The sequence below is a fragment of the Onychomys torridus genome, unplaced genomic scaffold (assembly GCF_903995425.1).
Source record: "Onychomys torridus unplaced genomic scaffold, mOncTor1.1, whole genome shotgun sequence".
Classification (NCBI taxonomy): Eukaryota; Metazoa; Chordata; class Mammalia; order Rodentia; family Cricetidae; genus Onychomys; species Onychomys torridus.
Window position 1 is genome coordinate 1,662 of NW_023412268.1, and position 23,859 is coordinate 25,520.

General features: G+C 37.6%; 1 gene segment (V, D, J or C); it reads right to left on the reverse strand.

The window, feature by feature from the left end:
• Nucleotides 1–205: 205 nt before the first annotated feature.
• On the reverse strand, nucleotides 206–708 carry LOC118575583 (the record flags this gene model as incomplete). The annotated part of the segment is given in 2 exon segments: nucleotides 206–547; nucleotides 660–708. Coding segments are annotated over 2 exon segments (391 nt in total), but the record flags the coding sequence as incomplete, so codon positions are not given.
• Between the last annotated feature and the right edge of the window lie 23,151 nt (nucleotides 709–23,859).

The window sequence follows — 23,859 nt, forward strand, 5'->3', positions numbered from 1 at the left end:
AGATTTCCTGTGTGTCAAGAGACCTACTCCCCTGATTTTAATGCTAGCACCCAGGAAGAGGACAGACATTTAGGACAATAACAAATTTATCTGCTCTCTATACAAAAACCTCACATTGAAGTATAAATACTGGAAAAGAGAAAGAGAAACTCTCTCAGAAGTTGAAGACACCAGAAGGAACAATTTTGGCTGACTAGTCTCTCACTTCTGCTTCCCTGGTGGTTTATGTCATGGCTTGAATCACTGTGGGGAGGGTTACTGTTACTCTGAAGACAGAAATAATCTGCCACATCTTCAGACTGTAGACTACTGATCTTGAGAGAAAACTGTGTACCAGATCTACTGCCACTGAACCTCGTTGGGACCCCACTTGCCAAATCATTTCCACTATAGATTAGGAGCTTAGGAGGTTTTCCTGATTTCTGCTGATACCATGATAACCACCAGCCAATGTCCTGACTTGCCAGGCATGTGATGGTGACACTTTCTCCCAGAGATGCAGATAGAGAGGTTGGAGACTGGGTCATTTGGATGTCAAATCTGGCACCTGAGATTAGAAAATTGAAAAAAAAATTAATTCTGTTAGAAGAGGACTTTTTCAGAGACCATGTGGCCCTGATACAGTTAGCTGAATAAATTTCCAATAGTGTCTTCCTTACCTGTAAGCCAGAGAAGCACCAACCCCAGGAGCTGAGTGGGGGTCCTCATGTCTGTGCTGGGACCCATGTGAGACTGACTCCAGTACAGGGTGTGGCCTGCCTATAAAGATCTCAGAGCAGTAGGGTGTGGGCACATGCAAATTAGCAGTGTCTGAGCATAGCCCCAGGACTGACCAAGTGACAACTTATAGGCCTTTGGTCCTCCTCTATCACAGGTCAGAGAAGCAGTACAGGTTTATTTGCAGGAATGTGCTCCTCTTTGGACAAAAACAACAGTACCTGTCGATGTGTTCCTCCTTATTTTGATTTCTATCATTTTCAATGTAGAATCCTCATATTATATTTTCCTCCATGGCAGGATCTGTCAGATGTAGAATCATTCTAGAAAGCACACAAATGGTTATATGTCCTTTCACAGGTAGGTGCAGATGTTATTGAGGCTGTGCTATTCTCTCTCTGCCCCTGTTTATTTGTTACATTGTAATTTAATTAAAATGTTCCTTTCATTTTCTCTTTTTACACCCTCCAAAATATCCCTCTCAACTCTTCTTCAAATTTTGGCCTCTTTTTTCCTTGTTAGGGCATGATTATATATGTATTTGTAGATATGTATACATTTCTAAACATAAACTGTTTTGTCCGTATAATTTGTTACTGGTATATATGGATTTAGGGATGACCATCTGACACTGGACAATCAGGTAGCTCTTCTGAGCTAACACTCCCAGACTCACTTAGTTTCTATAGTACTTTTTGTAGAACTGAGGCTTTGGGGCCTTTCCCCTAGGCTGTTCACATGTTTGTTTGTGTCCTTGTTATTTGGCGACCATTTGTTCAGTAATGTTGAGCCTTTACAGGTAGATCCTCTGATGTTGCTAGGAGACAAAATGTCACAGTAAACTCCCTGATCCTGTGGCTCTCTCAATCTTTCCACTATCATTCCAAAATGTTCCCTGAGCCTTAGTTATGGGAGGATTTTTTACACGTATCTATTAATTCTGAGCTCCAGAACACACTATGTAGATTCTTGCTCATGATGTGTCACAGAAGAAAAATAGAATAATACTGAGAGACATGGCTTTTAAGGAAGTACAGGATCTCACATAACTAAATCAGATTTCTGATAAACAATCTTGTCTTAGTCCATTTTTCATAGCTCAGTTATTCAATAACTACTTCATTCAAGGCCAAATTAGTTCATGGGTTTTCTCCCCTTCCTTGTTAGTATATGAGTTCCCTTTTAAATTAAGCTGGGATTGTATCTATGTCCAATGTTCCTTTGAGTCTTTAGATTATAGCAGTAGTTGCACATTAAAAACAGGTTATTGTCTTTAAGGAACATGAAGTTTCTCTCTGAAATAATCATTCATGTCCTTGAATACAGTTTTTCCCAAACGTGCATATTTGCATATGCAAAGAACAACATATCTACTCAGAATACATATATATATATATAAAAGTTTAGTTTAGATAAGAGGGGCACAAGATATGTGGTGAAAGAAACATGTGAAAAAGTTGAAGTTGAGCTACACATGGGGAGTTATGTACACAGTGGCATCTAGAGCCTGTGTTTATTGAGAGTAAAGATGTGGTGAACTTATTGTGAGTTTCTATGAGGAGGTTAATGGGAAGAATTTTACATGTGCAGGCAAACACTCTGTAAGAGATATTGATGGGGAAGGGTGAGAAAGACACCCACTCAGGGAATGAAAATGATGATGGTCACAGGAGAAGTGCCAGAATGAATAGGTAGGTGGATTTGCTAAGAAACTGGCTGACCTGCAAATCAATGACACAGGTAGATTTGACATTTGTGATCGTAGTGTTTGTGTTGAGGGACATAGCAATGTATCTGCAACACAGATAAAATTATGCTCCCTGACATAATTCTATGCATTTATATCAGTATGTCTCATGTACTGGACCCATATACATATGCTTTAATTAAACATTAAAATCATTTTCACAAAGTCCAAAAAAATGGGAACACATTTCACAGTATGCAGAAATGCTTTTCATTTAGATATTGCACTCAACATCACAGAAATGTTTAAAATGTTTTTAATGTTTATGACAGATTTCCCTACATGTATAACACATGTGTCTCTGAAACCAAACAGAACAGGGTGTCAGATCTGATGGAACTGATGTGGTTTCAAGCCACAATGCCTTTAGGCACTGGGAATTGAACCAGGGTCATCTGTGAGAAAAAGATATTCTCTTAAATGCCAAGTCTTCATTACAAATATTCCCTTTAACTTGAAATTTTAGTTCATTTATGACCTTTTTTAAAGCATATAATCCCTCTTATAATTTTTCCCTTTCTATTATCTGTCCTTATATCTCCCCTAAACCACATACTGATTGTCACAGACTCTGATGCATTTCATAAAAACATGACATAGAACATCCACTCACAGTGATTATATAGAGTACATTTGATATCTACAGACATTGTTACTCAGGTACCAGATGAGGAAAGCTGATGATGGAAGACAGTCTATGCATGGTGCACCTGCCCCACACCTGAGTGAATCATCACAGAAGCCCATCTTATTGGCTGGGAAGACTTTACAAGAAACACATGTTTTATAGTTGGATCGACAAAGTATCTGGCCCCTATCAGCTAGCTACCTCTACTTTTTCTCCTCCATTACGTTGCATTCTCAGGATATTCTACAGGTATATTGGACACAAGATATAATAAGATGGAGAGAACGTGGCCATTCCCTAAGCATCATAAGTAAGTCTAATTACCACTCCTCTGGAAGTCTATTGTCTTATAACATTGTGACCCATCTATCATCTACTTCTTGGACTGCTGTTTAAACCACCATAACACCCACAATGTATTATCTATAGAAGTGTGTGAAATAATGGGATTACTCAGAGGAAAATCATATTGTCAATAACAGGGCTTACCTACTTCTGATATCATGGGCTAGTTCCCTGCAGTGTGGTCTATGTATTGACAACTGAAGGCCTCCAGGAATCCACACATTAAGGTGTTACTCATTTAGTGTGGAGAAAGCACATGCCCTCAGATGCTTCCAACAACAGTATCAAGAGACTTTGGAGATTACTTATCAGGAAGATCATTGTTCAGGGCTAGAATCCTAGAACAGGCTTTTGTAACTCTGGAACACAAGGAATTCTCAGGATCTCCAGTCTCCACTGACTAACTGTTGGTGTGGAATGTTCCTAGACAACTGTCATAGAAGTGGACAGTGACTAGAAGAAAGTGCTGGATGACAAGTAAATAAGAAACCAGAAACCTCATTTGTCCCTAGTATTACAGTGATTGGCAGTCCAAGGGTGGGTGATTTTGACTGGATAGACATGTGTTATCTCCTCCCTCTCCTGTAGATATTGTTAAAATGAGGGCAGAACAAGGTCTTTGTTTAAGTGCAGCCTAGACAAAAGTGGACAAGGTTTGATGGCAAACTGTAATGCGATCAGAAAAAGGTACTAAACTAAAGTTGGTATTGTTTCTGCCTGAGGAAGCATTGTGAAGAATTTTGTGTAGGCTATTACATATAATTATGTGCAGAGTGCTGCAAGTCAGAGGAAAACATAATGGAATTCAGGTATTATCACAAAATCTATTATTTGGAAAAGTCAAGGAGTTTTCCAAAGTCAAACCATGGCTTAAGGAGTCTTGGTGATATTTTAGCTTTTGTAGGTATACTAACTGGTTCTTAAAATGATTTTCTTGTGTGCTTCCAAGAACTCCTAACAATGTATTTATCTAAATACCTGTCAAGCATCCAAGGACAAACAAAACAATACCTCTCTCCTAGGTCAGGTCACTAGCTTTATTTCTTTTGTAATTTAGGGTGAGATGTTCCTTTCCTATACAATCTCACTAATAGACCACTAACTTCTTACTTACCCACTTCTGGGAATGTAGACTGAGCACATTGATCCCCTTTTTGATATATTACCTGTCATTAGCACTCAGTTGACCTCCTCTTTCCCCACTCACATTATGGATTATAAAAGAAAGCCTGGTGGTTACTGCCAGAGGAAAATTCTTACCTGCCTTTATGACCCTGTAGAATTCAAGCCTGGTGATCTTGCACTTCCAGGGACTTGCTATTGCTTGGGTTTGTAACTGGATTCCTGGGAGACTTAGGTGGAACATGAAGAATGAAGAGAGGGAGAATGAAGAGGGAAAAAGAGAATTTTGACCAGAGTGTATTGTGGACGAGGTGAAAGATGAAGAAGAATCAGATGGAGAAGTACTAGCTGGGGTAAAAACAAGATGATAAGGACCTAGATGAGGCAGAATTAACATGAGAGAATTAAGATAGAATTTAGAGGGAGCAGTGTATATATATATATATATATATATATATATATATATATATATATATATATAGAGAGAGAGAGAGAGAGAGAGAGAGAGAGAGAAATCAGGCAAGAAAGGAGCTATGTATGAGAACAAAACTATAGCTTTTTTAATTAGGATGTTATCCCAGAGGAATTAATGCAAGTGGACTATGGAGATCAGTGTGCTGAGATTCTATTTCCAGAAATGAGTCATCACTGTTAATAGTTCTCTCTCCTCAGCCCCTGGGATGTATAATATTAAGGCTGGTCCCTTTAATATTATACAAGAGCAGAGTACACTCTTACATAGTTCAATTGTTGCTACTAAGAAGTAAGAAAATATTGTGCTGGGATGTAGTTTTATTGGTGGAGTTCTTGATGAGAATGAAAACAGAAGCAAAACCAACAACAACCCACTGGGTTAGAGCCCCACCCAGCATTGCATCAACAGGGCCTGGTGGTGTACTCCTATAGTCCCAGCTCATGGCAGTGGGAATCAGGACCCCCATAATTTCAAAGCCATATTCCTTTGCCATTTTGAGGCCAGGCATAGCAAGATGAGAACAGGAATTTATCAGGAAATAACCTCTAATTTTGAAACCAGATCCAAAATATTAATAAAGGATTAAACATTGTGGTAAAAGTTAATGGAGTAGAAACCTTACTATTTCCTATGCAAACATTCAATCCACATTTAAGTTACATCAGATCAAATCATACGGATTGGAAATAGTATTAGCCATGAATAGAATAAATATAAATATTCTTTAGAATATACTAAGTATATTTATATTTGGCAATATTGTGGCTAGGCCAGCCAATATAAGCCCTTCCATAATTCCATAATAAATTGTAGACAGTGTATTAAAGCTTATTAAATAAGATACAATGATGGGTTTCCTCAGTCATCACCTGGCTTCCTGGGTGTTGCTGCTGTTACATCTCCTGCAGTTCAGGATAAAGCAAAAACACAGGCATCACAATCCAAAGTGCAGAAAGGTAAGCATTTAAAATTTGAAAAACAGGTTTGTATTGAGAATGCAATGCCTTAGGGTAAAAATTTAAAAGTGATCCAGTTGAATAATTCTATGTAGAGAATTAATTGGGGGCTTCTGTCTGTGAGCATTTGTATGTATGTGTGTACCTACAACTGCTAAAACATAAAGTCTACATTATGTACAATGTTCTCAGACTATGCTTTAGGTAGTAGAATGAAGATCCATTGTCATAATTTGAAAGTTTTATAACTTTCTTACATTAGGCCTTGTTTGTTAGTCATGCCCATTTCCACAGTGTTGCACACTCTACAATATTCAGAAAGATAGTCTCATAAGTATTTCCCACCTCATGAAGAGATGATAGAGAACTATGAGTTCAGTGTTTAGTTCTTCTGCATGAGATCAAGCAATTCTCTGATGAAGGACTACTCTGGGAGAGAGCTGTTGGTTACCCCATACATTGGAGACAGTTATAAAAATATGACTTGTACAGCCCTAAAAATATTCTCAAAAACCCAATGAAATCCTCTCCAGAGTCCATTTCCAGTTCAAGAAATCTAAATCAAAGCTCTCAAATACTTCTCTCCACAGAATTCCAAAAAGATGGGGTTACTGGTTGTCTCATCCCACAATCTCCACTTATATAGTTTCCTCTTCTTTGCCAGGAGAAGTGCCTTAAGGACCTTGAGTGAAATTTGACCCTGATTCCATTGCAGAAATATTTGGAGACTTTTGTCACAACTCAGTCAAAATCTTGACCATATGTTATCTTCTAAGAAGGAAGCAGTGGTATCTGAGAAAGCCAAGGTGGTTTTTGTTTTGCTTTGTAGAACTATGTAAATGGGACAATGCTCTTCTGTTGACAGTAGTAAGTGTCCACATCTTCAGCCTCCATGCTGCTGATTGTGCGAGAATATGATGTCCCAGATCCACTACCACTGAATAGAGCTGGGACTCTGACAGCCAAGTTGGAGGTTCCATAAACCAGGAGCGTAGGGGAGGCTCCTGGCTTCTGCTGGAAGTAACTGGAACTTGCACTTGAGCTGGAACTGCAGGTGATAGTGACCTTCACCCCTCCTGATGTGGTCATGGATGCTGAAGACTGAGTGAGAATAATTTCACCAGCTGATACTATGGAGAGAAAGATGAAAATAGATAGACATTAGTAGAAAATGTGATTACAGATGACTATGCAAAAAAATGACAACAAAGTAGAAGGAGGGGAGCTAGAGGACAAAAAGAAGTAAAGATAGAAGGAAGGAAGGAAGGAAGGAAGGAAGGAAGGAAGGAAGGAAGGAAGGAAGGAAGGAGGGATGTTTGGAATGAAGGAAAATATTTCCTTTTAAATTAAAACATCCATGATGGTAATGATGCTATGTTCGAGTTGGAGATCCCCTTCTTTCTCTCCAAATACACTGAGTAGCAGCAAGTTGACCATTTTCTCCAGCAAACCCATCGTGTTGTCTGTTCTCTGTCTGTAAACCTGTCTTGTCTTAGTTAATTCTCTTAAAAGCAAGTCTGAGCCATCTCTGGATTCTGAGGTGTAGACATGCCAACGACAAGGTGTTGACTAGGACAATCTTAGCTCATAAACACAGGGGTCCTTTCACTTACTTGTAGTATTTAAGTTGGTAAATTCAAAAGCTCTCAGCATTTGGGGTTTTTATGTTTTTTTTTGTTTTGTTTTGCTTTCTCTACAATGTCCTATACCTCTAGTATTTTGTATTCTTCACATGTTTTCTCATAGATAGGATTAGTTTGACCTATCTAGAATGATAAGTATTGTACTTCAGTGTGTGGGATTTATTTTTTTCTGTGATAAAGCTCAACTGAGGATGACTAGACTGTACATTGGAAAATCTGAGTCCCCAGATCTGCATTTGCCTCCTATTTTTACTGGCAGCTGCTCAACTAATGTTTTGCCCATCCATTCTAGTCTAATCAAGTGGCCCTGAGCTCACAATTCCATGGGAAGGCCACTGTACCTGGGTGTGATCAGAAAATCATGTATTTTCAGGAGTATTTCCACTGAAGAAAGCATGTATTGATTTTGTAGCACTATCATGAATCCAAAACTCTGTTTCCTGCTCCTTTTAAGAAGACCTTGAGCCTCTGTTCCTTCTGAACCAGGGTTGTTGTTTTTAACAGGAGTGGTATTCTGGGACAAGGTTTCAGGGTCCCCAGATTCAGAGGATGTCCCAATATCACACAAGAGCTCAACAGTCTGGAGACATTGTGGATGCTAAGTGAATCAAGAGCCTGGAAACCTCTTTAATTCAAAGTGTTACCATGGCTGTCATCACTAGGGCTGGTGAAATTGACTAGATAATGGCCAATAGAGATGGATAATAGGACAAGTCATAGCCTAGAGGAAAAATTACAAAGTTAATAAACAGTGCAAACCCTAGTGTGCTTGTGAAAGGGGTGAGTGAAGAGAAGGAACTCATGATAAGCCAAACCCTGGAGAGTACCTCACAATGACTGATGGAAGAAAAATAAATAATGGTGCAAATCCAGTCAGATACACATGCATAAACATGTAAACTTGCACCCTGCTTCTTGCAAAGAAGAAATAAGGAAATATTGATAAGAAGGCATTAAACATAAGTGTAAAATCAGGCAAAGTGTGTAAACAAACACATTCTTTCCTTATTTACAGATATTTATTGTATTGGGCCAAGTAAAATTGTGTGGATCATGAATATCATAATTTAAAAGTTCATTTGACACACATAGTCTACCAATGTGCCCAGAAACTTACTCTGGTTTCTGTTGAGATATTAATGGTTATATAGAATACTAAAAATCTAGAAAAAGGCTTCAATTAGCCACCTATACATGTTTTCGTATTTGAGTTTCTATCAGTTTTCTGCTGGGAATTATGACCAGGCCTAATATCAAATTTGAAGTCTCTAGATGAATTATGGGGCCCCACAACAACAACAATTCTACCAGGACAATAATAATGACATTAAGCTGACAAACGACACCTACATATGAGCTTTGAGCTACAAACAGCTCAGAGCAATTTTGAGATGGCTAACTGAGATGATCCTATTTCATAGACTACTTGAACTAGAACTTGAGTAAGCCCTGAATTTTGGCACTATGTAGAGACTGGACAACAAATGATATAGCTACGTCTCCTAGATTTTGACAATTAACCCAATTATTTTCTTTTCAGAATAAAGATGCCTTTGACCACAACCAGCAGGAAGCAATTTTAAGAACACAACACCCACATTCCCAAAGAGGTGGTGTGTTGCAGGTGGTTTTTGGTCTTTCAATAATTTTCATTGTTTAGGAGGGTTGGTTAGAAGTTGTTGCTAATGTTTAGAAAAAGGTCTAAGCAAAGGAGATTGAATTTAAAGTTCTTCTTTGAAAAAAAAGATATATAGAAATGATAGAATAGAGGGTAGATTATTGAATCTACTCTGAAAAGTAAAGAGAAGATACATATATGATATAGATAAAAATATTATTTGCTCTAGTTTTAAAAGACAATTACTAGTTTTAAATACTTTACATTGGATTGGACTTTTGTATAATGTATACAAATAATATATATATTGAGATTGAGCTTAAAATTGTTAGAACATGCTATATGGAATATTTCTAAACTTGTTCAAGTTATTGTAATTATACAGTTCATTCAACAATATAATGCAATATGCTAATCCTTGAAAGTTATTATTGCCAATGATTAGGATATAAAGTAATGAATGTTAGTAGTTAGACATTACAATCCTGTAGTCATATTTGGTAAGTTTTCAAGGATGAGCAAATATATTTTAGTTAGACAGGTCATCTTCAAACCTTTCAGAGATCTACAAAACATGGCATTTAAAATGTTTTAATAACTTAGAATTTTTTTCTTTTTTCATTTTTATGAGACATGTGGGCTCCTGGCAGTACAAATCTACTTCAGAGAAGATATGGGCATTGAAGAAACTGCATATAGAGTTAATTTTCATTGTGGCAACAGTTAGCCACTGGACAACAAAGTGTCCTGAAATCAACTATGCACAAACAGGACAAAATGGACAGACAGGACACAAACAAAGGACTACCGTTCCTACCAAGAAAATGTGGTTGTGGCTTTCACAACAGGCATCCTCTGAGGCCAGGACAATATGGCACCATCTCTGAAGTGGCCTTTGCAATCCAGAAAACGTACAGTGCCCATTTTTTTGAAGGTAGCTGAACATGCAGTGGACCGATGGCTTCTAGTGTACAGTGGAACATTAGATAAAACAGTTAATCTTGAAAGAGTAACTAGGCTGATGAAGTCTAACCTCTCAATGGTAGACTGACATTTAATAAAAGAGTCGAAGCCACCCACAAACTGAGAAGAAAGGGATGAAGAGAAGAAGAGGATGCTGAGATGAAGCTACACACAAGCCAGAAGAATGAACATCTGAATTCCAAAGCATCAACAATTTCCAGAATTTAAAATCCTGAATCATGACAGGACACTAGTGGAATTCAGGTTTATCTGGTACATGGACTAATCATATCGAATGTGAGGTTGAACTGAAGGCCTTGTGTAATCCTACTTCACAAAGGAGTCTTTCAGATACACTAAGCCTATAGTTTGATGATGATGTCCCAATATTGCTGAGAAACCTCTGGTGACTGTACAGGCAGCTGGCTGTTTCTGTCAACTCATATTTTTTGGAAGTTGGTTGTTTGCAATTCCTGTTTTATTAGGTAATATGTCATTCTTGGGTCTCTGAGGAGTTGAAGATTAGATAGTTATAGTTATAGTTATGTGAAGATTAGATAGTTATAGTTGTAGTTTTCCTTGTTAAGAATTTCAGAAAAGAAACTCACTAAAGAGGTGTAAGTGTATAAATTTGAAAGACCTTATGAGATAGTTCTCTGTTAGTAATATAAGATAGGATAGAATGTAAATCAGATTGTTTTTGGACTTACCAAAATAGGATAGATAATGAAATGTTTTCTTTGAGTTAGTCAAATGTAAATGGACTATACATTGCTTGGGTGTCTTATTTGTGCTGAATTGTGATTTTATTTGTATGTTAATAAATAGAGTTGCCTGAAGATGAGAGGTCAAAGCAAGCCATAAACAGGAATTATGTGGTGGTAGCACATGCCCTTAATCTGATCACATAGCAGTCAGAGTCTCTCTGTGGTCAAGGACACAGCCAAGCATGGTGACATGAACCTTTAGATCCAGTACCAATCATACAGAACTGGAGGTATATAGACAGGCAGTAATGTGGAAGTCATATGGTTGGGATTAGAGCCAATGAGAAGGCAGAACAGAAAGGCAATAAAAACACAAGTCAGACAGAAAGAAGCTCTATCTGGGGAAGCTACTGCTGGTGGTAAGCTAAAACTAGTCATGACTTCTACTCTGACCTCTTTGGCTATTAACTCTATTTGGCTCTGAAATTCTTATTTAATAAGAATGTTTGGAAATTAATCTGTATCACTAATTTATATATAGAGATATATATGTATATATTTATACTAATGATCATGTGCTCTGCTCATCCATTGATGCCTTATTCTGCAGTTATCACAGAAGCCTACTCCTACTGCAAATGAGAAGAAATAGAGAGACCAATATCATGATATTATTTATAGAGAGATAGAGAACATGAAACCCATAGTTCTACATGGGATGTGTCTATCAAATCCCTCCCCCAAGACCCCAGAAAGTATTGTGGAAGAGGAAGCAGAAAATGTTCAGGGAAACACAAGGGATGGATGGCACCAAGAGAAAAAGGCCCTCTACAGCCATTGAGCCAAAATGATATGATCTGATAGTGACAGAAGAAGTATGCACAGGACCTCCCTGTTTCTGCACCAGGTCCTCTGTCTGTGTACTATAGTTCAGTTTAGTACTTTCTTCTGAATCCTGAATGTGTAAGGAAGTGGGGCTCTGATTCTTGTTGCTTCTCTTGGAGCTCTTTTGTTTTTCTGTTGGATTGTCTTGTCCAACTTCAATATGACAGGTTTCATTTTATCTTACAGTATTTTATTTTGTTGTTATCTCCTAGAAGTGTGTTCTTTTCTAATGGAAGACTGAAATGGAGAAGATCTGGAAGGCAGATGAGGTGGGTATCAATGAGAAGAATAGAGGGTGGGAAAAGTGTATTCAGATAACAAATAAAAACACAAAAATATTGAGCAAGCCACAATGAACAAGACCATAAGCATCACTCCTCCTTAGCCACTGCATCAGCTTCTTCTTCCAGTTTCCAGCCATGCTTGAGTTCCTGGCCTAAATTCCTTCAGTGATGAACTATGATGTAGAAGTATAAGCCAAGTTAAGAATCCCTTGCCCCCCCCCAAAAAAAAAGAAAAGAAAATTAACTAAGACACTTGTACTTCTAGCAAAGAGAGAGATAAACAATTAAAGAAACTTCTGTCAGGCAGTAGTGGTGCATGTCAGCACATGGGAGGCAGATGCAAGAGGATCTCTGTGAGTTCGCTGACAACCTGGACTACAGACTGAGTTCCAGGAAAAAGGCACAAAGCTACACAGAGAAACCCTGTCTTGAAAAACCTTAAAAAAAAAAAGGAAAAGAAACTTCTTCCTTTCCATTGACATAATCTAAGAGTTGACACCCTACCTGAAGTCCATGTTGTCAGCAAGACTTATGTTCAATAAACTGTAGACTCTAGATTGTAAAGATAATTTCTTGCCACTATCAGTTTTTATGAATACTAGCCCCATAGGGTTTTGAAAATATTTAATATTTATTATATTTATTCTTTGTGTATTGGGGTTTTTTGGCTGCATATTTGTTTGTAAACAATATGAGTACAATGCCTCAGAAGCTAGAAGAAAAGGAGGTCTAAGATACCCTGGGACTGGAGTTATAGAGTTGCTAGCAGTGGTATGTGTGCTGGGAATCAAACCTAGGTCCTGTGGAAGAACAGCTAATATTTCTAATCACTAAGCTATCTAGCCAAATGGCCTCCTCAGAATTTTGAAGCAATAATTAGACAAAAATTTTGTTTCTAAGGCAACTTCAAATATGTGTGTGTGTGTGTGTGTATGTGTGTGTGTGTGTGTGTGTGTGTGTGTGTGTGCGAGAGCACTGTGAATGATTAGGTTTTGACACCACTTTTGCATGAATCTCAGCTGTTACCATAACTCTGCTACTCTGGAAAAGTTATTTTCTCAAATAAGTCATGAGAAACATTCCCTTGTTTTTAATGTTAGGCCTGGGGAACGGGACATAGAACAGTTTGTCTAAATAAAAACAGATCTGCACATAGAAACCTGACATTGTCCTGTAACTCCAGGCAAGAGCAACACTTACAGTAGCTAGAAACAGCAGAAGTAGCAATCTATCTAGAATGATAAGTGTTGTTCTTCAGTGGGTGTGATTTATTTTTTTCCATGATAAAGCTCAATTGAGGATGACTCAAATGTACATTGGAAAATCTGAGGGTCTGAATCTGACATCAGTGTCATACATTTACTGACTGCTGCTCACCTAAGGCTTTGCTCATCTATCCTAGTCTAATCAAAGGCCCTGAGCTGATAATTCTCTTGGAGGCCACTGTGCCTAGTTTGATCAGGAAATCATGTATTTTCAGGAGTATTTCCACTGAAGAAAGCATGTATTGATTTTTGTAGCAGCTATCATGAATCCAAAACTCTGTTTCCTGCTGCTTTTAAGAATACCTTGGTCTCTGATTCTCTTTGTAAACAGGATTAGTGTTCTGGGACAATCTTTTCAGGGTCCCCAGCTTCAAAGGATGTTTCAGTGAAATGTGCTTGGACCAATAGCACACAAGGGCTCAACAGCCTGGAGACATTGTGGATGCTAATGAATCAAGAGCCTGGAAACCTCTTTAATTCAAAGTGTTACCATGGCTGTCAGCACTAAGTCTGGAGAAGTTGACTAGATAATGTGTTACTATTGCCCTCTGCTGGAGAGATGGGAAATAGGACAAGTCAGAGCCTAGAGGGAAAATTACAAAGTTAATAATCAGTGCAAATCCTAGTGTGCTGGGGAAAGGGTGAGTGGAGAGAAGTAACTTATGATAAGTCAAACCCTGGAGAGTTCTTCACAATGACTGATGGAAGAAAAATGAATAATGGTGCAAATACATTCAGATACACAGGCACAAACACATAAACTTGCACCACACTTCTAGTTAAGAAGTAAGGAAATATTGTTAAGAAGGCATTAAACATATATGTAAAAACATGTAAAGTGTGTATACCAACACATTATTTCCTTATTTATAGATATTTATTGTATTGAGTGAAGTAAAATTGTGTGGATCATGAATATCATAATTCAAAATTTCATTTGTCATACATAGCCTACCAAATATGCCCAGAAACTTGCTCTGGTATACTGAGGGACAGGATCATCTAATATAAAGCCATCTCATAAAATGCTGTTGAATGTCCAATGTGGATATTCTATACAGTAGACTGTAAATGTACTGCTGCTTTGGTCTTTGGGTTGCTGCCTCGGCTCAACATCAAGGATGGACATTTACAATTTAAAATAAGGTTTCTATTGAGCATGCAAGCGTTGTGAAAATTATGAAGAAAAATTCAGTTGAACCATTGTAATTAGTCAGAGAGAAAATTGAGAATGGCCTCACCTGTATGTTTTTTCAAGTAAATGTGTGCCAACAAAATACCAAATTGAAAAATACTACTCAAACATTTGCTATTTCTTAGTATACAGTGTGTGGCTAGTTATGAATAAATGAGTAACTGTAAGAGAACCAAGGTAAATAAATATTTGTTTTAATTTATGCGAATCCTTTGGGAACAAGAGTATCTTCTTACTTGGCAAACTAAACTAAAGACAAAAATGAATGAACATAGACAACATGTAATATTCAAATAAAGATTTAATATTAAAGCAAATTGGCAGAAAATTACACAACTTTATAAATATTTCTATTGTTAAATATATCACAAAATATCATACTCTGCTTAGCTTTGTGTTTTCCCTTTTTTCTGCTCCTGTTCCTTCTGCTGGGTTTCTGCTTTATAATTGGATGGAGGTGGAAAATGTCCTGAACAACTGCTGAAAGTAAAACAGAATATATACACTTATAACTTGATATTACAAGCTTTGTAACAAGTAAAGATCGTTGCCTTTTTTCACATAATACATATGACACATAGTCACTTCTTTTGCTGATATTTTATAACACCATTTAACGTTATTTTTGCAAGTTTATTGAAATTTTCCTTAGTAGATCACAGCAGCTGTGATTCTTAGATGTGACCTGTGCAAGGCCAATCAAACAAGACCTGCCAACATTCCAGCAGTGAGAAATAATGGACACAGTGACAGGGCAGATGAGAGGACATGAAGGGTGTACAGATTGTTGGTGTATGTCTGGTGGCTGTGATTATAATGTAAATAAAAAAGTGGTCTTGGAAGATGTAAAATAAGTGTGACAGGGAGAGATTTTTACCAAATTAATGAGACTGACCCTGACTGAAAGGGAAATTATGAATCGTGACATAATCAGAGTATATAATAAGATCAAGATACATTGCATATGTATGAATTCAGCACAGCATAAATAAGATATTTAAAAGCTATTATGTTAGATGCAGTGGTAAAGAAGAGTCCATGGCAGGGAGAAGTGCTGACCTTCTGAGCAGAGGCTATGTTAGAAAGAAGTAGAGGAAAGCCAGTAACCAAGCACACAGACCACCAGACACAGATTCATGAGATTAAACAAAAGCTTATGTGGCAGAGCAGATGTTTCAAGACTGAATTGAGACACATAACATAGCATAGAAATTCAAAGTGGAGGAGATGAACTACTTATAAATGATTGGCAAGGGGCATCAGATCCTATCTTTCCTTAGAAACCACAGTGCCTAGGACTTTGCTTTATTTCAGCTTCACATTAAGGACATGTGTAAACTGCAGAAAAGTAGAACCTTCCACAGCCTTTGGAATATTAAACTGGACAAATTGCAATGGATTTGCAAACTTGTTTACAGATTCTAAGACTGTAGTTGGGGGCAAAGAAACACATGAACCGGGAAGAGATTAAAAATAAAAACAAACAAACTGCCTAAACTTAGAAACCAGAGCCATGCTGTCCTTTAGGTTAAATCTTTTCTGATTATTTTAATCTCCTGGTTCCATTCTCCAGTCTCTCATGTGAAGAGGTCATGTCTGTCTGTCTGCTGCCTGCTTCTAACCATGGTCAGAGACCGAACTTCCAAAATTAAATAAAATGTTTTATTCTATAAATTGCCTTGGTTGTGGTGTTTTCTCACAGCAATAGAAAATTAACTATGACACTTGCCTTCCTAGGAAGGAGAGAAATGAATAAACACTTAATGGAGGAAAGCTTCCCCCCTCCATGCATAAGATATGAGAGTTGATAAGGTACCTGAAGACCCTATGATCAGGATGCCTTACTTGCAGTTAAAAAAAAAAAAGACTCTAGATTCTGAGAATAACCTGCTCCCAGTATCAATTTGTCAAAATACTAGTTCCTTAGGATTTTTAAATATTTAAGATTTGCATAATTTTATTTTATGTGTGTTTGTTTTTTGCTTGCATATATAATTGTGTACCTTATGAGGCCAGTGACCTCAAAATCTAAAATAAAGGCTCAGCTATCCTGGAAGTGGAATTATAGACAGTTGACAACAGTCATTTGGGTCCTGGAAAACAAACCTGGGTCCTCTGGGAGACAAGCCAGTGCTCTTAATCAGTACTCTGACCTTGCTAGGGGATGGTATGAAGCCATGGATTGAGATGGCCTTACAGCTTTGCTTGAAGCCTGTACCCATAGGATTTTAATGGTATAACAAAATAAAAATTTTCTAATTTTAATTGGATATTAATTTTTCTAATAACTTCTGCTTGGTATATGTTTGTGTAGGGGATAAGTGTACCTGATGTGAGTGTGTGTGTGTGTGTGTATGTGTGTGTGTCTGTGTGTGTTCACATCTCTGTTGTATTAATCTCAGCTGTCTCCATGCCTACAACTCACAAAAGTTAATATTTCATGTTAGTCAAGAGAAGCAGTCGCATGATTTTAATGCTAGAGCTAGGGAAGAGATAAAGTTTAGGATGTAGAAAAGTTTACCTGGTCCCTATACAAAAACAAAACAAGGAGAAATATAGATATGCTTTCAGCAGCTGGAGATACCAAAAGGAGCAATTGGGGCAGCCTGGCCTCTCACTTCTGCTTCCCTTGGTAGTTTATGTGATGTCTTGAATCACTGTGGGTGGGGTACTTGAACTTTGCTGATAGTAATATGTTACAACATCTTCAGGCTGGAGGCTGCTGATCTTGGGAGAAAAATGTTTGCAAGATTCACTGCCACTGAATCTCAATGGTACCCCATCTGCCAATCTGTTTGAACCATAGATCAGTTGCTTAGGAGGTTTCCTGTAGCTAGAGTTTTCTTCAGTCCTCCCCAGCCCCATGGACCCCATAAGCACTTACAAACAATCACTCAGAAGCTCATATTAATTAAATTGCTTGGCCATTAGCTCAGGACTTCCACTGCCTAGCTCATACTCTTAAACTCAGCCCATTTCTATCCATGTATACCTTGCCACATGGCTCGCGGCTTACTAGTAACTCACATGTTACTGTTTACATCACAGTGGCTGTCAGCATTTCCTGATTCAGCCTTCTTCCACCCAGCATTCTCCTCAGTCCTTGTCCCGCCTACACTATCCTTCCTGCCTGGCTACTAGGCCATCAGCATTTGTATTTATCAATCTATCATAGCAACTTATATTCACAGCATACAGGATATCCCACAGCACCTCTCTGTGTTTCTTATTTAATAAGACTGTTTAGAATTTCATCTACAGTTTCCCTGGTTTCTGTTGATACCATGCTAAACAACAACCAGTGCTCTCACTTGCCAGTCATGTGGTGGTGACACTTTCTCTCAGAAATGTAGACAGGGAGCCAGGAGACTGGGTCATCTGGATGTCATATTTGGCACCTGAGATTAGAAAATTGAAAGTAAATTAATTCTGTTAGATGAGGACATTTTTCCAAGAGGACAGGGAGTGCTGACTACATTCAGATGATTAAGTTTCTAATGCTATCTTCCTTTCCTGTAAGCCAGAACAGCAACAACCCCAGGAGCTTAGTGGAGGCCCTCATGTCTGTGCTGTGCATGTCTGAGGCTAACTCCAGCACAGGGTATGACCTGATTTTGAAGAAGTTCTCAGGGCAGTGGGCTGTGTCTGGGGAAATGCAAATCAGCAATGGCTGGGTATAGCTGCAGGACTGGCCAAGTGATTAATTAAAGGCCTGTGGTCTTCCTGTGTGTCAGAGCAAAGTGGTAGTGTAGGCTTATTTATAAGAATTCAGCAGGAATAGATAAGAGAGGATAATGTGGAGTGGGTAGGATTACAATACAGTGTCTACATGCATCAAATTGTTCTTATGTTTGTTTGATGAGAGCAAAAGTCACATGATGTAATTATTAATTATACAACAAATGATTGGTTTATTATTTCCTTACTGGTACTGCAGACATTCAAATACATTCTTACATATTAAAATGGATAATGGCTCAAGTTAATTGAAAAAAAAAAGAATATGCTCTCTTTGGACATCAAGGCACAACATGAGTTGCACCTTATTTTGATTTTTGTCATGTTCAATGTAGAATTGCCTTATTATGTTTTCCTCCATGGCAGGGCCTATCAGATATGGTACCATTCTAGAAAGCACACAAATGGTCACAGGTCCATTCATTGGAAGGTACAGATGTAATTGAAGTCATGCAGCCATGCAGTTACTTCCCTTCTTCTTGTTTATTTGTTAGACTGTAGTTTAATTACATTACTTCTCCTTCAAACCTTCCCAAATATGCCCTTCCTCTCCTTCAATTCTTGACATCTTTTTTTCATTGTTATTGCATGAATATGTAGATACATATATCCTAGATATCTTTTGAGTTCATACAAAGTGTTACTTGTTTGTATGTTTTGGGGCTGACCATCTGACCCTGGACCATCATCATCCTCTTTTCTGAGTACCTCTACCACTCACAGCTTTCCTCAGTTGTCTGTATTATTTTGTGCAGAATTGAGGCTTTGTGGGTTTCCCCTGTCATGCTTCATATGTTTGTTGATGTCCCCATTACTCAGCTCACATATTGGCTATAATGTTGGTGAGCCTTTACAGATAGAGATTCAGATGTTACTAGGAGACACAATCTCACAGCTGATTCCCTGATCCTATTGTTCTCACAATCTTTGTACTATGTTTTCCAAAATATTCACTGAGTTTAGCTATGGGAGAATTTTGTACATGTATCCATTAGAAATGTGATCTACAACTCATTATGCAGCTTCTTTCTCTAGATGAGTCTCAGAAAAGTAGCAGAGAAACACTTCTAGACATGGCTTTTAAGGAAAGACAAGATCTCACATAACTAAACCAACTTTTCAGGTAAGCATTCTTGTCTTACTTTACTTTTCATAGCTCAGTTATTTAAGTACTACTTCCATCAAGGCCAGGCAAGTTCAAGGTTTTTCTCCCTTTCCATTTGTGCATACAAGCTCCCTTCCTAAATTAAACTAGGTTTATATCTATGCCCAATGTTCATTTGAGGCTTCCAATTACAGCAGTGGATGTCTATCCCATTTAAACACAGTCTGTTTTCTTTAAGGAACATGAATGAATTTTCTGTCAATGAAAATACTTTTCATTTAGATACTGTGCTAAACATTACTGAAAAGCTTAATTAAGTTTAAAATAAATTTAATGTATATGACAGTTTTCCCAGCATGTATAAAAATGTGTGTCTGTAATCCAAAAAGTCAGAATCAGATCTCAAGGAACTGAACTAGTTTCATGCCACCATGGTGCCAGCACTGGGAATTGAGCCAGCTTCATCTGTGACATGTGCTCTTAAATGCTGAGACATATTTTAAAACAGTCCATGAAAATTATAATATTAGTTGATTATAACCTTTTTGCAAACATATAATTACACTTATCATTTTCCTCTTTCCATTGTATATCTTTATATCTCTCCCTACCACATACTGACTTTTATGGACTGCTTGGACAACAAGGCACAACATGAGTTGCCACCTTATTTTGATTTTTGTCATGGTTCAATGTAGAATTGCCTTATTATGTTTCCTCCATGGCAGGGGCTATCAGATATGGTACCATTCTAGAAAGCACAAAAATGGTCACAGGTCCATTCCTAGGTAGGGCCAGATGTAATTGAAGTCATGCAGCCATGCAGCTATTTCCCTTCTTATTGTTTATTTGTTAGACTGTAGTTTAATTACATTACTTCTCCCTTCAAACCTTCCCAAATATGCCCTTCCTCCTCTTCATATTCTTGACATCTTTTTTTCATTGTTATTGCATGAATATGTAGATACATATATCCTAGATATCTTTTGAGTTCATACAAAGTGTTACTTGTTTGTATGTTTTGGGGCTGACCATCTGACCCTGGACCATCATTGTACTCTTCTCTGAGTACCGCTACCCCTCACAGCTTTGCTCAGTTGTCTGTATTATTTTGTGCAGAATTGAGGCTTTGTGGGTTTCCCCTGTCATGCTTCATATGTTTGTTGATGTCCCCATTACTCAGCTCACATATTGGCTATAATGTTGGTGAGCCTTTACAGGTAGAGATTCAGATGTTTCTAGGAGACACAATCTCACAGCTCATTCCCTGATCCTATTGTTCTCATAATCTTTGCACTATGTTTTCCAAAATACTCACTGAGTTTATCTATGGGAGCATTTTGTACATGTATCCATTAGAAATGTGATCTACAACTCACTATGCAGCTTCTTGCTATAGATGAGTCTCAGAAAAGTAGCAGAGTAATACTTCTAGACATGGCTTTTAAGGAAAGACCAGATCTCACATAACTAAACCAACTTTTCAGGTAAACATTCTTGTCTTACTTTACTTTTCATAGCTCAGTTATTCAAGAACTACGTCCATCAAGGCCAGGCAAGTTCAAGGGTTTTCTCCCTTTCCATTTGTGCATACGAGCTCCCTTCCTAAATTAAACTAGGTTTATATCTATGCCCAATGTTCATTTGAGGCTTCCATTTACAGCAGTGGATATCTATCCCATTTAAGCACAGCTTGTTGTCTTTAAGGAACATGAATTTTCTCTCAATGAAAATACTTTTCATTTAGTTACTGTGCTAAACATTACTTGAAAAGCTTAATTAAGTTTAAAATAAATTTAATGTATATGACAGTTTTCCCAGCATGTATAAAAATGTGTGTCTGTAATCCAAAGAAGTCAGAATCAGATCTCAAGGAACTGAACTAGTTTCACGCCACCATGAGTGCCAGCACTGGGAATTGAGCCATCTTCATCTGTGACATGTGCTCTTAAATGCTGAGACATATTTTAAAACAGTTCATGAAAATTATAATATTAGTTGACTTATAACCTTTTTGCAAACATTTAATTACACTTATCATTTTCCTCTTTCCATTGTATAGCTTTATATCTCTTCCTACCCAAATACTGACTTTTATGTACTCTCAGCATTTTGTAGAAGTATGACATGGAATATCCACACATGGTGATTATATGGAGTATATTTTTCCTCTACAGCTAGGAAGAATCTAGTCTTAGTCTTCTCCTTTAAGAATGGAAAACTTGCCATTATCCTTGGGAAGATAGGTTTTATATTTCAACAATAATGCCACTACATTATCCTCTGTATTATCTAAAACAAGCCAATCAGAACATTAATCAGAGAGCCTCCTTGTGGATAATGTATAGGATATCTCCTTCAAGTCAGTCCTTAAATTAGGCTTTGGTGCTCATGAGACCCTCAAGAGCACAATAATTTTCTTGGACCTACTGACAAGTAGAATGAAAGACATCCAATCTTTACTTTTTACTTGTTTAAATTTATTTATTTTATTCTCTGTATATGTATGTTTTGTCTGCATGTATATATGTGCGCCACATGGATGTTTGGTGCCTGAGAAAGTTAGAAGAGGTTTGCACCTCCAATGGAATTGATGTTACCAGTAGTTGTGAGCCACCATGGGGATGTTGACATGTGAACCTGAGTCTTCTACAAGAGCAACAAATGCTCTTAAGTGCTAATCCATCTTTCCATTCTGTGGGACATCCACTCCAGTCAGCCTTGATACTATGACTACAACAAACTGTCAGTGAATATGGATCCTACTGAGCAGGGGAGACTGTTGCTAGAAGTCAGAGTCCTGGGAGAAGTTTCTCCCCCAGACAGTCGATCACTGGATCTCCAGTTTCAGTAGGCTAACTGTGGGTGTAGTCAGTTCCAAGAGAACTCTAAAAGAAGTAAGAAGAGACTTGAAGATTTTCCTGGGGGGCCTAGTTGATCAAGAGTCAGGAGACTGCTCATTTCTACTGTTACAATAATTGCAGCTCCAGGGCTGGTGATATTGAATTGAAAGATACATGTTAATGGTGCCCTCTGCTAGTAATATGGGTGAAATGCAAATAGGATTGGGAATTGTTTATTTGGGAATCTACAGAAGAGCTGCCTTCACAGTGATCAGTGCCAGATACTAGTGTGCTTATGATTAAAAGTCCCCACCAAAAAATGCTTATGTTGTGTAGTCAGAAGTTTTCTTGTTTGCCACAGCTATTCCTTTCCAAATAAACCCACAGAGACTTGTATTAATTACAAGCTGTTTGGTCTATGGCCTAGGCTTATTACTAACTAGCTCTTTTATCTTCATTTAACCCATTCTATTAATCTATGTATTTCCACCTCTCTTGTGGTGTTATCTGTATTCTATTACATTTTGATTCTCAGGTGGCAGCTTTCAGAATCTCCTGTGACCCCACCATTTTTCTTCCTCCATGTCTCTTGGATTTCCTGCCTGTCTGTCTTCTATCTTGCCATAGGTTAAAACAGCTTCATTTATTAACCAATGGGAGCAACACATACTCACAGCATACAGAAAAACATCCCACATCAATGTTGAAAAGTCCAGAATAGTTACTCTTTTACTCCCAGCAGTCAAAGGCATAAGGAAGAATAATGTCCACATTATCACACACATGCTTATACATATTCCAATTCTTGCCATCATTAATTAAAGAAACATTAACAAGAAAGTGTTAAACACAGCTGTAAACATGCCAAAAGTATATGTCCACATACATAGATACTACCTTCTCACTGTCTTACAATGAGGTTACTACCAGATAAAATAATGTAGAACTTTCTTGTGGTAACAAGGATAACAAGTCACTTAATGTAAATCCAAAATTAATCAAAGTGTAGAATATCCTATTAAAAGGAGTCCACTCTATTGATGTTTGTGTTGCCCTTAGTGATCACACGGCTGCTAGTGAGTTAAACATCACCACTGATACTAAGCATCAAGGGAAAGTATTGATACCACACAACAATGTATAGTAAAAGATAAATACTTGTAATTAGAAACCAAGTTTCTATTTAAAAATGCATTAATTGGGGCACCTTATGAAAGCAAAAAGTTACTGTGCTGCACCACTGAATGGGGTAACATAGTAAGTTGAGGACCATGAAATCTCACAGAGGATAGCAGGTCACTGGAAGTTGTTGCATGAATGTTGATGACTTTTATTGAATTTTAATTATAGAAGCTTCCATCACATCTTCATTATGTCTTATTCAAGGATGGACAATTAAATCTCTTGTATAAGGCCATGTAATTCACCTGGTAAAAATAGATGAGCTCATGACTTTCATTGCCACTCAATTCTAAGTATCTAGGATGAAGAATGAGACTATCATCTTGTGAGATGAAATGTTTTGTTCAGTAGCCTCATGGACACTGTATTGTTACAAAAAGAAAATGCAAACAGCTAGTCTCTATTGAATGTCTTCTTAATTGAACTGAAACTGAACTCACT